General features: G+C 40.6%; 2 protein-coding genes across 3 annotated transcripts in view; both read right to left on the bottom strand.

Annotated features, from left to right (window-relative positions):
• Positions 1 to 730, bottom strand: part of atp8a1 (ATPase phospholipid transporting 8A1) — a 176,896-nt gene extending 176,166 nt beyond the window's left edge. Inside the window, exon 1 of the mRNA XM_054791080.1 lies at positions 491 to 730. Within this exon, the coding sequence (XP_054647055.1) occupies positions 491 to 582 (92 nt within the window). The 5' untranslated portion in view covers positions 583 to 730. The remainder of the gene's footprint in view (positions 1 to 490) is intronic.
• A 1,004-nt stretch (positions 731 to 1,734) lies between these two features.
• slc30a9 (solute carrier family 30 member 9) lies at positions 1,735 to 14,702 on the bottom strand. Of its 2 annotated transcripts, XM_054791082.1 has the most exons (19): positions 14,565 to 14,702; positions 14,068 to 14,199; positions 12,433 to 12,615; positions 12,288 to 12,335; positions 11,885 to 11,984; positions 11,660 to 11,752; positions 11,504 to 11,586; positions 11,059 to 11,117; positions 9,755 to 9,822; positions 9,173 to 9,331; positions 8,948 to 9,083; positions 8,825 to 8,864; positions 8,678 to 8,749; positions 7,676 to 7,783; positions 3,629 to 3,794; positions 3,415 to 3,544; positions 3,161 to 3,274; positions 3,000 to 3,073; positions 1,735 to 1,947 (listed from the first exon to the last, which is right to left on the bottom strand). In XM_054791082.1, exons 2-18 carry the CDS (start codon positions 14,156 to 14,158, stop codon positions 3,029 to 3,031), a joined length of 1,695 nt encoding a protein of 564 aa, XP_054647057.1. In that variant the 5' UTR covers positions 14,159 to 14,199; positions 14,565 to 14,702; the 3' UTR covers positions 1,735 to 1,947; positions 3,000 to 3,028. The 2 variants fall into 2 exon arrangements, with proteins under 2 accessions (XP_054647057.1, XP_054647056.1); XM_054791081.1 differs by having other exon boundaries at positions 1,735 to 3,073.
• Positions 14,703 to 15,105: the final 403 nt, after the last annotated feature.

Here is a 15,105-nt window from a genome sequence, read left to right as displayed (position 1 = left end):
TCAGTTTTTTGCACAATTATTGTGTATGCCTATCTCAGCATCCAACCAATAGGATTTTTTTTTGGGGGGGGGGGGGGGGGCACAAAAACATAAATTAGCGTGATTGCTCGCCTCTCAGCATTGACTCTAAGAATCAAGTACATTTCATTATTTACACACCTACATTCTCATTATCATGCCATTTTGTGTAAAAAATGTTTATGATCTCATTAAGAGGATGTTGAGAGACAAGCATAATTTGTTCTGCAACCAAAACAAGAGAGAATTGTGTAAAATGTTGAAAATAACTGCTGTCTCTCAGCATCTACTCTGAAGAAAAACACATTTTGAGCAGCGCAGCATTCCCGTGAATGCCTGTCTCTCAGCATTCACTGCATAGGACTTTTTGAACTACAGCAGCATCTCAGAAATTTGCATTGACATTTCTGGCATACAAAGGGACTGTTCGTATGCTGAGAGACAAACATTGACACCATTACTAATCACATACTGGCCTTTTGTCTTGACTGTGGAGGCGTCAATGCTTCCACTGGAAACCAGCAGAGGAAAAAGAAATCCTACGTGGACAAAGAAAAAAGACATACTTGGTGTATTCGATACATTGTAGTTTCTTCATAGACCATAATAGACTACAGGGCAATGCATGAAACAAGTGGGTCATGTTGGTAGTCCAGTGTAAAAAAAAAAAAAAAAAAAAAAAACCCACTAAAAGGATGATGTCACCGACGGCTGCTCATGTCTCTGTGCTGTCATAGCCCTGTACAATGCTGCTTGAACATGATCACACAAGGCAGCACCGTAAAGAGGCTCACAGCATAGAGCATGCAAAGAGACCGCCATTGACACACCATCACCACCATTTCTTGTTGCCCCCCCCCTTTAGATACGCACCTGGTGTGTGCAAAGAAGAGGATAGCCATCCTGGATTATGATAATGACGATAATAGGTTCTGATTCTTGCAGATGGCAGGCCATGTAATTGATGGATGGATGGATGGATGGATGCAGGAGGGATGGGGGGGGGGGGGGGGGTGCACGAGACTGCGCCCCCATCTGCTGGAAAAAGGGTGGGGTGGAAGAAAAACACATCCAAAAAGCGTCTTCACAACAAAACCAGTGATGCCAAAAAATTGCACCAATACGGCGCATTTTGGCATGATTTCTATTGTAACAAATGGTTCAAATACATCACCTTGCACGATGGAAAGCGCACGCACACAACTCACATGCACGACAACAAATAATGGCGGTTAACAAAAACAAAACCTGCAGTTCTTGTAGGAGAAAGGTCCAGTCGTGGTGCCGAGCGTCATGTTTTGGAATGGTGGGTCAATGCGCAGACGGCTTGGAAATGCTTTTTTAGAAAAAAAAAATTGACGTCAACGCCCCCCCTCCGCCATCCTAGTGATACAAGGGCGTCACCTAGTGGAATAGGATTTAAATAGTCTACACTTGCAGGTTCAAAATGTAACTTTTGCAGTCATGTTTATTGATGAGGTTTGCAGTGGTATACAACTGGTCTGCTTCAGCTGTTTCTGATATTTAGGCTGCCTTACTTACCAACATGAGGTGCAAAACATTGTGACAACAGAGGTACACCACCGCAAACCACAATCATAACACATAATACCTATTACAGAGGCTATAAAATATATATACTGAGACACATGTCAGACATTAGACTAGGTACACCAAAACCAAGTGTTAAAATAAAAAGGCCAGCCAATGCACCAACAGAAATCAAAATAATTTAATAAATTATTCCAAATTTGTTCCAACTCCTGCATACGTGGCAACATTGTGTTTTGCCGAGCATCTGCCACCCGCCTCCCAAAGTCACGTATGATACTATGAACACCTTCAAATATGTAGATCCATCCCTCCTCATTAGGATGAAATGACTCTGGGCCCTGGAATAATTTAATAAGAGACGTCTCCAGCTTGTACCTGCAAAATGGGTTCAAAATAAAAGCACTGTCCAGTGAATTTGAACATGATGATGCATGTACAAAGATAATTTCATATACTGTATCCTCTCAGCAAAAAAAAAAAAAGTGAGACAGCAAAAAAACAACATGTTTCTTATACCCTGTTGGTTTACAAATGGGTTTCATATATGTTTATCTTCATAATATACACCATGGAGTAATATTTTAAGACTGTACTCAGATATTTTCAGCTTTGTTCCCCCACATATTTTTTGGATTTCTTTTCTCTGCTTAAATTGTTTCTTAAATAGAAAGGAGTTTGATTTAAAAAAAAAAATGCTGCAGCTATGAATCCGGCAGAGGGCGCGGTCTGACAAGGGAATTCACTCAATATTTTCCCGTTGGAAGATGTTTTGACAAAATGTGATGTTGCCTTACTGCACGTTTTGTAAGTATTTTGCGTTTAATAACTGTAAGAGGAATGTTATTTTGGTCCTGGACCATACCCTCCGCAAATAGTGGGGATCTACTGTACTTTATATGATCATATCACTTTTACCATTTGTAATAAAATCTATAAGAGTTTTCATCAAGTAACCTGTGCATGCAGTGCGTTTGAAGCATTTAAAAAATGCAACCACAGCATTGTGGTTGGCTGTGCACTAGTGAGTGAAACAGTGGTGCTGTAATGTGATGATGATGTGAAGTAGAGTTGTGGATGAGTGAAAGGGAATGTGAAGCCATTGGTTTTCAAAGTGTGAGGTGGGGAAGCTCAATTTGATTTTTACTTACTTCCTTGCAGTTTTACCTTCCCTGAAAGGAGGGTTTACTGTGCAAACCTTTGAAACCCCCTGACGCTCACTAATGAGAATGGGCATACCTGTACTGAAATTTGAGAAATTAGCTTTTTGCAACTAACTTGGATTATGTCTGATTGCATAACTGGCCACAACAGCGCTCAAGCGTCTCACAGTGCATCTCTCATGTCCTTATAGATGCTTCCACACTATTCTGCACTGAAACCTGTGAGGAAGTGGAGGTTTTTTGTATGAAATGGGAGGCAGAAAGTACTTTGTCACTTCATCTCGCAGGTTCTTCTATTATAGAATCTCCAAGTCTACGTGGCGGACCTCTGGGTTGCGTTCCTGTTGGAAGAAGCGAGCAAAATGACTCTAGAAGAAATATATTTTTAAAAGGAGGTGTAGCTTGTTTTTAAAGGTTGGTTTTGTTACCTTGAGTTCCTTCTCCAAGCGGTCCACCTCAGCACCTAGCGTGTCAATGATGTTCTCACCGTGTTTGAGCATGAAGTTCTCTAGATCTTCAGGTGTTTTCACCTGCTGAATGTCCTACAATGAAACAATGATTTAAAAAAAATCAATATCAATCAAAACTGAGCATTGTTATTTTGGAATTTCAGGTATATCTTCTGTATTGGATCTAACTAGATCATTAGCGCATCAAGACAAAAATGAGATGCAAGACCCACATTGAGGATTTGGTCGATGTCCTGCTTTTCTAAATAAGAGCGAGTGACCACTCGGCCATCAAAGTCGACTTCCGCCTTAAAGCGCACTTTGCTTAGTCCCATGTCAGTGGCCTTCACGTCGTGGATGGCTCTGCTCATGACACACACCAACACAAAAGTGTGAAATGGAGACTTCAAGGCCTTGTGTGAGGAAACATTTAAATTTCGTGCCAACCTCACAGCGGGGTCGTTCTCCAAGAACTCTGTGAGTTTCTGGACGCGCTCTGCCTGTATGGAACGCCCCAGCAGTGCCTCTGTGTTTGTGTAGATAAGGAAGGCCGAGACGGTGCCGAGCAGCGTTCCCACTCCCAGTGAGCCCAGGCTGTCATAGTAAGGGTTACCTAAGTTGGACAGGAGGTGGAAATCTAATCAGTTTTAGCCATCAGTGGAAACTAGACTAAGTTCATACACACACAAAGATAAACAACTCTTTCTTCAACTCTATAGGGTTATTCGGTAGATAAATAGTATCAGTATGTGTGTGTGTCAGTGTATATATGTATGTATATATATGTATGTATATATGTATGTATATATATATATATATATATATATATATATATATATATATATATATATATATATATATATATATATATATATATATATATATATACACACACACACACACACACACACACGTGTATATATGTATATATATATATACATGTGTGTGTGTGTGTATATATATATATATATATATACACACACACACACACACACACACACACACACACAGTCAAACCTGTCTTAGCGGCCACCTGCGTATAGCGGCCACTGAAAAATCCCCCGCAGAAAATTTGCGCGTTGTAGACCCTGTGTATAGCGGTTACCTGTCTAACGCGGCCAGCGGCCACCCATTTTGTATCCCTTGGTCAATATCTGACCGCATATAGCGGCCAAAATACCGACTGAAGCAGAAGCTTCATGCACAAAAAAGTTTCGTTTTTTAAGCAATGAAGCCGTCGTGTGTAGACATTAATTCCTGAGTCCTAGCTCAGTCACAATCATTCACAAGATCCACATAAACTGTCAGTTGTTCCACATAAAAAAAGCCGTCTTCTTACTTTGCAATGCCGCCCTGAAAAGATTCAATGACGGCCAAAACGGTCATCTTCCCACTTTGCAATGCTGCCGTGAATAGATTCTAAAATGGCCAAAACACCTGAATAAAACATCTAAAATTTCACTTAATTAGAGATTAGAAGCCCATTCAATAAGAAAGGAGCAATGGTGTGGTGTGCTGTGTGCTGCGATACTGCCCTCTCCTGTGCTCTTTGTTGCAGTACACCCTAAACACCACCATGGAGAGCAAATTGATAACACCTGGAGACGATCAGCAGCAGATACTTAATATGCAAGCGCTCCTTCACCCGCTGTCAGATCGTTGCTATTCGCTCCTCGACTCTAGTCCAGCAGTTACCTACTGTCTGCTATTCGTAGTGAACCTTTCTTGCTATTCTTTTTTCCCTGCCTGGCTTACTCCGACAGCGTAAGCAACCTTTGCTATTGTTCCTGCTTGGTTTTCAGCAGTGTTTTGTCTTAGTCTTACGCTACTCTTTTGGTAGCTCTTTTTGTTCTTTGCTCCTTTTCCCGTTTGTCATCCGGTCACCTTTTGTTGTAATTACCCTCTGTTGTACTTTTCATCTTTTTCTGGTTTGGAATAAACATCTTCCAACCACACGTCGACTATCGCATCTTGGGATCCAATCCACGGCACTCCCCGTTCCCTAACAGATGGTATTGTTAGTTTACTACGATCTTCGCACCTCCGCCGCACTTTATTGTTCACATACACACCCATTCATGACTGCTTCACGCGTATCCTGTTAGATCTCATTCCTCAAGCTCGATCACTAAAATTTTTTATTTCTTGCTTTTAAAATCGTGTAAAAAAAACAAAAAATTAAAGATGGAAATTGATTTTTTAAAATATTTCTCCGCTACTTATATTTTTATAATTTTTTACCTTCTTTGATTACATTTTTAAAATTACTTTTAAACACTGAATTTTTAATTTTTGTGAACATGTTAATATGTGCATGCACAAATTCAAAATGGCCACCAACCTGTCTGTAGTGGCCACTTTTGCCGTTTTCCTTCAGCGGCCGTTATAGACTGTTTTTTGTGTGTGTGTGTGTGTGTATATATACTGTATATATATATATATATATATATATATGTATATATATATATATATATACACACACACAGTCAAACTTGTCTATAGCGGCCACCAGAGGGAGTCTGCAAAAGTGGCCGCTATAGACAGGTGGCCTTTATAGACAGGTTGGCGTCCAGTTTGAAAGTTGACCAGTAGAGGAAAAAAAAGGGGGGGAGGAGATTAATAATAATGTTGACCAGTAGAGGGCACTGCGGACTGCGGATAAAAGTTGTACAGCACTACTAGGCTTGTTATTATCATGGTTCATGGTTTTATTCCTTAACATGCATGAGTCAAACAGTAGCACATCACATAGTACAATTCACAATTTTGCATGTCCAAAAAGGAGTAGGAAGAAGCAAAGCTTATTTAATCCTACCCCTCATCAGTTTCACATCAGTTGCAATACATTTATTCACCTCTTGTTGTTTAACCTTTGCCTTGTGGGCAAGCAGGAAGGAGAGACGATGCTGAGATGTGTGTGTGTTCTGAGCTGCTGTCTGGTGGCCGCGTTCAATAAATAAAGTTGGCAGAAGCAACAGGAGAAGTTTCCTTCTTTGCTTCAGAGCTGAATAACACTGACAAGTTAACGGACTAGTAGCGAATGGAAAAGAAGACGGCTTTTTTTGTGTCGAATACAGAAGATGAGGACTTTGATGGATTTGCGGATGAGGATTGATGAAAAATAACGTGAGTACATTCTAAAATACTTGAATTAAGTACAACCGAACTCAGTTTTGCTCCCGCTGCCGCATGCATGCTAGCGTATGTTTTTTTTTTTTTTTTTTATTGTAGCGTCGCTGGGAGCACGTCCTGTTCCCAGCCTACTTTGCGGTAATGTTTTGGTGCAAATGCTCTTAAAGTTACATGTTTGACCAGAAAATAGCAAGCTCAAAAGAAGACGCCTTTTTTATGTGGAACAACTGACAGTTTGTGTGGATCTTGTGAATGATTGTGACTGAGCTAGGACTCAGTAATTAAAGTCTACACACGACGGCTTCATTGATTGAAAAACGAAACTTTTTCGTGCATGAAGCTACTTGAGTTGGTAATTTGGCCGCTATATGCAGTCAGATATTGACCAAGGGAGACAAAATGGGTGGCCGCGTTGGACAGGTGACTGCTATACACAGGGTCTATAACATGTAAATTTGCTGGGGGGGATTTTTCAGTGGCTGCTATAGACAGGTGGCCGTTCTATAAAAGGTGGCCGCTAAGACAGGTTTGACTGTGTATATATATATATATATATCAGGGGTCGGGAACCTTTTTGCCTAGGAGAGCCATGAAAGGCACATATTTTTAAATGTATTCCCGTGAGAGCCATATCATATTTTTGTAACACTGAATATGACTAAATATGTACATGTTTAAGCAAGACCAACAATTTTAGATTATAATAAGTCTCTGAATTGATTCTTTTTACTAACATTGTTATACTGAAAGCTATCCAATAATAAATAAAATACTTGTTACAATTAATGCAACTTCTGGTGCTGCACGGTTTGGCACCGCACTCCGTATCGTTCTTTCTTTTCGCCATCTTCTTCGTCAAAAGTGGTTGCTTTGCAGAATTAGCAAATTAAAGGAGGGAAGTTTACTTCTTGACATCTCAGTGACGCAGGTAGGCTACCACATTATCCAACAATAATCAAGTTTTGGTGTCCGTCCCGGAAAATATCGGAAGGACAGCTGGCGTTGGCTCTGGCCACCCGCTTTGTGGCAGACGATGAATGGATTAAAATGCATAAGAAAGTTTTATATTTTGAACTTTATTTTTACACTGTGATTTCTGTAATGTTTTACTTTAAAATGTCAGCGAAAAAATAATTGAAATAAATAAATTTTATCTTGTTAAGACATGTCTGAGAGCCAGGAGCAGTCATCAAAAGAGCCACATCTGGCTCCCGAGCCATAGGTTCCCTACCCCTGATATATATATATATACACATACACACACACACACACACACACACACACACACACACACACACGCACACGCACACACACACACACACACACAGTGTGTTACTCCTGGGAAAATGACTTCCTGTTTACCTGTGAGTGAGGTCATTCCCATGCAGCCTGCAGCCAAAATGACCCCCAGCACAGCAGCGGTATCCTCAAGCAGCACCACGTTTGTGCTAGGGTCTCGACTCTGCATCACTGCACACAACCATAGCACCATTACATACATTCAGTGGCTTGGGGAGACTGATCAGGTCTTAATCAATGTGTATTATATTATATATGAAAAATTATACATGAGAAAAGGGAGTCTTTGGATTAATTTATTTTGCATTACTGCCACCAACAGGATAAGAGTGGAACAGTATACAATTTGCATAATATATAGTGATATCATGGGAACATGTATTGCTGTGGAGGAATTTTTGCCCACTGATCTTTGCAGAATTGTTGTAATTCAGCCTCACTGGAGGGTTTTCGAGCTTGAACCTCCTTTTTAAGGTCATGCCACAGCATCTCAATAGGATTCAGGTCAGTACTTCAATAAGGCCACGGCAATGTCTTTTTTTTGTTTTTCTCCAGCCATTCAGAGGTGGACTTGCTGGTGTGTTTTGGATCATTGTCGTGCTGCAGAACCCAAGTTCGTTTCAGCTTGAGGTCACACAGAGATTGGTTGGACATTGGTCGGAGTCCCAAAGCTTTAGAAATGGGTTTGTAACCTTTTCCTGATTGATAGATCTCACTTTTTGACACAGGGCCAGGTAGGTTTGTTTTTCTTTTCTCCCTTAATAAAAAAAAGTTTAATTTAAAAACTGCATTCTGTCTTCAGTTGTGTTGTCATTGACTAATATTTAAATTTGTTTGATGATCTGAAGCATTTAAGAGTGACAAACATGCAAAAAAATTAAGAAACCAGGGAAGGGGCAAACACTTTTTCACACCACTGTACATAGCAGAGAGAGGAAATAAAATCAACACTTTCTGCCATTATTACTTGACCCAATGATCCAAAGATGCATTGCGTGCGGCAGCGGGAAAGTACCTACACAGACATGGCACTTGAATATACTTGAATATTTCACTTGTACGTACCATATTCATAAAAAGAGAGCCCGTGCTGGTGGGCGCTTCTCTTGATCTCATTGATTGCAACAAGTAGTGTGGCTGGAGAAAAAAAACAAGACAATATGAAGAATGAACTGTACTATTCTGAAGATAAATTAAATAAATAATAGATACCTCCTTCAGACACCAGAGAACCTGCCAAAATGCAGTATGCCTGCCACAAAACAATGGATGGAGTTTTATTTAACTTCATATTAATCTTGTACAACAGGAAGGGGTGAGTGAGAGCAGACTCACCCATAGTAAAGACTCAATGGGCGCCGGGTGCAGCAATCCCATGATGCCGTGGTACCAGGAGAGGCCTGCGCCCATCATAAAAATACCCACACCGCTGATGAGGGAGGCGATGTAGCGCATGTTGGAGAAGCCATAGCTGATGGAGAAAAAAAACAATGTTTTATTATTTTTCTAAACTTTGGTGCTCTGGGGTTTGCTCAAGACAAACAAAATAAAAAGCTGTACGGGTGCACTGCGTCCGGGTTGCGGATGGACTGGCTAATTCCCAAGGCCAGCAGGGCCTGATTGCAGGTGTCGGCCAGGGAGTGGATGGCTTCGGAGAACATGCTAGCCGAGCCAGTGTAAATCCACGCCAGCAGCTTGAAAAAGAAGTTCAGCCCATTTCTGTAGATAAAGAAAAGCAGATGAAATAAGACAGGTAGATAGGTAGTAATCTGTTTTTTTGCCAGAGTGAGTCATTCAGAGGCCCTTAATCTCCAGCAAAGTGGCTTTCTGCATGTTCTCATTGTAGGAAATGTCTTCACGTGACTGCATGCGACCTCTAACACAATTATCCTAATTAAGTCGGCCATAGAGCCTCATGTGAGACACAATTCAGTCTTTTATTTTTATTTTTTTACATGACACTAGATGAGCTGCAGCCTCAAATGTCTGAATTACACCACACTTAACTTAAAAATACGACACTACTACTTGTAGTACATGCAATATGTTATTTTCCATGTGGAAAAAGTTGATGAAACAACTTTGAAAGAATGCGCCTAAGTCAGCAGTGCTGATGTGCCTGACGACAAATCGAGAACTTACATGCAAATGGCGACCATGACCACTTTCCCCGGCCCTTGGAGAAACGTTGCCCTCTGGCCTGATCGTGGCTTTCAGAGAACAGGACACAAAAATGGATGACTTAACTGTGGCATTACTTACAAGAAACTTCAAAGACACACAATGTGGTGGTAAACCTGTATTGCATCATAGTGAGAGATGTGCCCCTCACGTCACTGAATAAGGTAACCAAAATATTACAAATATTACACATAGCTCTCCCTATGATGCAGTGCAATTCTACATCACAATCAATCAAAACTTTATTTTTCTAAAGGTTGAATTTTTTTTACAAATATATCTCCTGTACAGGATCTCGTTGGGGGTTTAGGAAAAAAAAAAAAAAAAGGGCGCTACATTACATAAGTACAACTAGGCCTGCCACAATAATCAATTAACTGCACGATAAATAAAAACGGACTTCATAATTTTGACGCCCTTGATATATTGACATGTGCATATGTGATTGTTTTTCTCCTCTACCTCTACCAAAAAGGCTGGATGAGAAGAGGATTCACTCTGTGCATCTGTCTCAACAGCTTTGGTTCTATAATGGAATGAATGGAGTGAGTGAACCGTCCTGTCTCTCTCTCTCTGTCCCAGTGGGGAGAAGCAGGAGCAGCACTCTGTGTGTGCTCTTGCTAGCTGTGCATGTCGTGTGCTACAGTACATGATCTAATACTTTCGAGCCTGTTGTGTATAAAACATGATCTGATGTCAATTTCAGCCCGTTTACGCATTGTCATTTTGTGACATGAAAAAGTTTGTGACAAAGACAATTAAATTAATAAAAAAAACATTACACCTCATTAAACGTAAACAGCATATTCCACAAACAATGTTGAAAAAAGTGAATCAAGGAAGTGTATATGCAAATGAGCACGACTATTTCCGGATTATTTGTTCGTTTTTTGTCAATATTCAGACAATAACAAAAGTGACATAGATTCCAAATCAGAAATGATCTATTTTTTAAGCTTTTTTCCTAATCAATACACTTTGGGCAACTATTGTTTTACATCATTTTTCCAAGCGTGTTTAATTTATTTAAAAGCTCTTGGCATTCCAATTACAATGCTAAATACTCGTGAGAAATTAAAGTTTATTGTTTTTGATATTGTGTACTTGCAATATTTAGCCATATATTATCATTACATTAATGGAAAAAAGGTCTCAAAATAATGTTAGCAATAATATTGTTTTTCGGCAATAATTTGTAGGACAATTATCATCCAGCAAACTTTGCTATTGTGACAGGCCTAAGTACAACAGATCATGAGGCTCACCTTTGTGTTTCCCCAAAAGTCTTTGTATTCCTTCAACAGCTGCTGACTGCGAAAGATATCTATAGGGCAACATAGGAGAGAAACAATGATTGTCATTATTAATAAGTACTGTATTTTGATCATCATCATGGAATTCCCTGGTGCATTATTAATTTTCAATTTTTTTCTATTTTTAATTTAACATATTAATTAAAAAAAAAATTTTCTTCCATACCTAATTATTTTAGATAAATGTCCTGAATTTTTCAGAATCAGAATACTTAAAATGTGCTGCGTTAGAAAGGAAAGTTGCGAGATAGCATCTTATATTAGGTAATATCCTTAGTAAATTGGTCAACCGTGGCAATAATAATATGCATAATGTGCACAGAAAGCTGTTACATAAAAACAAAGCGTATAATGGTTATTATAAGCAAATTACAGCGTACAGGAAGTGAACACCTACTTTCTTGGTATTCTCTCTCCACCTCCTTGCGGAGATTTCTCTCCCTGGTGAGAGCTTCCTGGCTTCCCCACACATCCAGAGCTCTAACGGGCCGAGAGAGAAACAAATCAAATCAATAAAACATTTCTATGAATGGCTAAGTGTGTTTACACTGACTTTGCCTCCACGTCAGAGCGCAGGAACACGGTGAAGGCCTCAGTGTCATCGTGGGGGCTGCGCCTTCGGATTTTGCGAAGCTGCTCGAGGTCACTGAAAGTACACACAGAGGAACAACTCGTGTGAGATGATGCTGCTTCTTGTTAGCTAATCGCGGCAGCGCGGTTACCTATTAACCGGAAGGAATTTGAAGCATGACGGCAAAGAAGTAGCATAAAGGGATACCTCGGTTTGAGACAGAACTCATTCATGGCTCTAACGGCTGTGATGAAGTTGTTCTGGGTATACTTGGATCCATATTCGCGCTTTTTCAGGACAGCCCGGACTGAATGCAGCAGAAACATCAGGGAGGTTTATGTTTACATCATGAAAAGAGGATGGGAATTTATCAAGCTGCACAACTGGCACAGATTCAAACGGTTCTGCCTTAGCGGACGTCTACTGAGTGCTCACATTAATGGATGATCACAAGCACAAGACCAAAGCACTCAAATAGAAAAACTGATGTCTTGCACCAGGAACTATCAGAAATACAAACTGTATCACTCAACATAAAAGTTAAGTTATGTTTATGTATGTTCCTTAGAAGCCTGTTAAAAAAAAGGGTCAGAGTGAGGCAGGACTTTACCTTTTACTTGTATTGTCTCAAGTTTGGTTAGCCCCTTAAGTGGTGAACCTGTGAGAGCAACATTTATCATACAAATAGAAATGACGCTAGTAAAAAGAGAAGTTGTACACATAAAATGATGGAAATGTTAAGTAAAGTTCATCACCTGATGTCGGTGTTGTGCTAGATTTTGCAGGCGCCTTTTCGGTTGGATCTGATGGAGATTTTGGTGGAACATCTTTACCGTTTCCAGAGGTGGAGTAGAAGTGGACTCGGCCCGCTCCCAGTGAGGCGACGCTGCGTTCCGGGGGGCTAAACCACAAGCTAAATGCGCTTGCGGTTTGCCAACCTTCCAGACCAAAAGAGTAAAACCAACAACAACCCAACCAAGCTAAGCTAACACACTCCTTAATCAACTCTTAACACCGGGGGTTGGGGGTGGAGACAAATAACAAATGTTGCAGTGTTGTCCTGTTGAAAGAACATCTACACATTGCCAGTCGCCAGTTTAGCTCCACTTTAAGCCCTTCTCTCGCAGATGTCATCTTATAGTCATTGGGCTGCAGTCAGGGTGTTCAATTGGGTTGACAACTGCTCCATGTCTTTACACATAACACATGTCTGAAAATGTATTTGACTAACGCTAGTCTCTTAAACAGTAGCAGAACACTTTCACGCGTTAAAGGGGTATAGTTCCGATTTTTGGATGAAGTTGTATGACATCCCCATCAGCAGTGGACTATTTAAACTGTGACTTAACCCCACATTTGGTCCCACGAGTCCAGTTCTGGTTGGATTGCCGTGACGAGGAGCGTAGTTCTATTTAGTTGCTGGGTCATTTAAGTAAAGAGTTTGGCTTCTCAAAAACAATTAGCGTTCAGAAGAGTAATACATTTGTATCATACAAATACCTTCTCAAAAAAAAAAAAATCAGACCTCAGAAATCACTTGGCGCTATATGTCTCATGCCGTGTCCCTGCGCAATGTCGCCTCTTTGTTTGTGTGTATGTGGCGTATGTTCATCCGCGACGGAGCGCCGTGGCCATCTTGTTTACGTGTGTTCCACAGCGGAGCTGAGTAGAGATGTGTTTGTGAGTTGGAGATGCATATATGGTGTTGGAATTGCACTGCTGCTGATGTGCTGAGGTCGTAATTAATGAAATAAATTAGTTACCGACGTTAACGCACTATTTTTGACAGCCCTACTATTTACACAACAGCATGTCATCTCTGTCTCTACACGGTCGTGAGTTTGCTGAGGATGTCTTTGTTTGAGCGAGCCTGCCGCAGGTTATCACCGTGGATTACTTTGGAGTTTTTCTATTGATAAGTCTTATGAAAAGACGACCGTGCCCATATATAATAAGTCTTATGAAAAGATGACCGTGACCATATATAACTGGGATCGCATTACAGTCATTGCATGACTCGGCAACACTGCGCGCCTGCACATACAGTACTGTAAACCAAGGGGACACACTGTCGTTCAAGAAATTCTGAAATTCCCCTTCTCATTGCATCCAACCAAATGCACAACCTTTGTGCATTTGCCATAAGTAGGACATAACAGTGTGAATGCATGCCAGAAAATGATTTAAAAATGCTTTTAAATTCTTGATCAGCCTGTTTAGGGTTAAATGCAGTTTTCCGAAAATTGCACACCCTCTATTTTGGTCTAATTGTGCATATTCATGCTCTACTTACAATGGTAGTAATGGTGCAAAATGCAATATTTTTAAATTCTCCCCGGTCTTAAGATTTTGTTGAGTGCATCTTCCCTGGAGCTGGTGTTGGACCTCACCGAGACACTGGGGCTGGGGAAAGCTCGCCTTGTGCCGCCAGGAGACCCTGCAGAAGACCTGCCACGGTCTGTGGGCCAGGCTTGGGAACATCCTGGCTGGACCCGGGCTCGGACGCTACGGGCGTGCAGTAGCTGGCAAAGTCACAGAGAATCCCGGTGAGATATGCTAGCAGAAGCGCATGACAACTTAACCTCATTCAAACAGATTAACTCCTCCAAGTCCTCGCCATTGGAGGCATGACAACCGCCGAAGAAGTGGAGCTAAACCGCTCACACACACACAAATAAAAACGTATTATTATTACGTATTTTGACCAATCATCATTACGTCAACAAATCCCTTCATCGGTGAGCTAACGCTGATATTTCACAAAGTTAGCTAGCGCCGTAAGCTAACCGAAAGAGCGTAATGTTAAGCAATTTAATCGTCACACACCGATTTCCAACTGAGCCAACTACCTGGTGCAGTCGAACGAGATACGCCATAAAAGTCGTACCTTACTCCGGTGAAGTTTGTTCGGCATTGTCTGTGTCCATTGTGCGAATCTATGGACAACAAGCGGGGACTCCGGCGAGTGCTACAAACATAATGAACACGTGACCTGTGACGCTAATCCTCTCGTGAGGGTAAGAGCGGCACACTGGACCCAAAGTCTCGTGAAATGCCACTTTATCGCGATATTTAGTAAACGTGTTATAACTGTTTACTGTATTGTATTATAAAGTACCACTGTAATTTATGCGAACCAGACGTAGTGTTGTTTCTCATCTTATAATGTATATATACGTAAAATGTTCAATTTCAGTTAATAAGCACACAACGTACTGTGGATTAAAATCACTGAATTCATTATCTCGTGTATTTATTAGACATTCTATTTCTTTATTCACTATACAAGGTCTATGTCGGTAATTACTCGTCTAATTTTTTCCCAATATTCAATAATCTAGCTATTATTACTCTTTATTCTTTTCTTTTATTCCTTTTCAGACATGCTGAACATGTGATGTACTTTAATGGAACTTACAACACAGCAA

The sequence above is a fragment of the Dunckerocampus dactyliophorus genome, chromosome 11, assembly GCF_027744805.1.
Source record: "Dunckerocampus dactyliophorus isolate RoL2022-P2 chromosome 11, RoL_Ddac_1.1, whole genome shotgun sequence".
Classification (NCBI taxonomy): Eukaryota; Metazoa; Chordata; class Actinopteri; order Syngnathiformes; family Syngnathidae; genus Dunckerocampus; species Dunckerocampus dactyliophorus.
Note: the sequence above shows the minus strand (reverse complement) of the source record. Positions and strands in the feature narration are given on the sequence as shown.

Excerpts from the sequence above, each read along its gene's own strand:
- slc30a9 (XM_054791081.1), bottom strand. The coding sequence starts at position 14,158 with ATGTTCCCAAGCCTGGCCCACAGACCGTGGCAGGTCTTCTGCAGGGTC. Across the intron at positions 11,587-11,659 it reads CGCTCTGACGTGGAGGCAAA|AGCTCTGGATGTGTGGGGAA; the intron begins GTCAGTGTAAAC and ends TCGGCCCGTTAG. Across the intron at positions 3,275-3,414 it reads ACATCGACCAAATCCTCAAT|GACATTCAGCAGGTGAAAAC; the intron begins GTGGGTCTTGCA and ends GTTTCATTGTAG.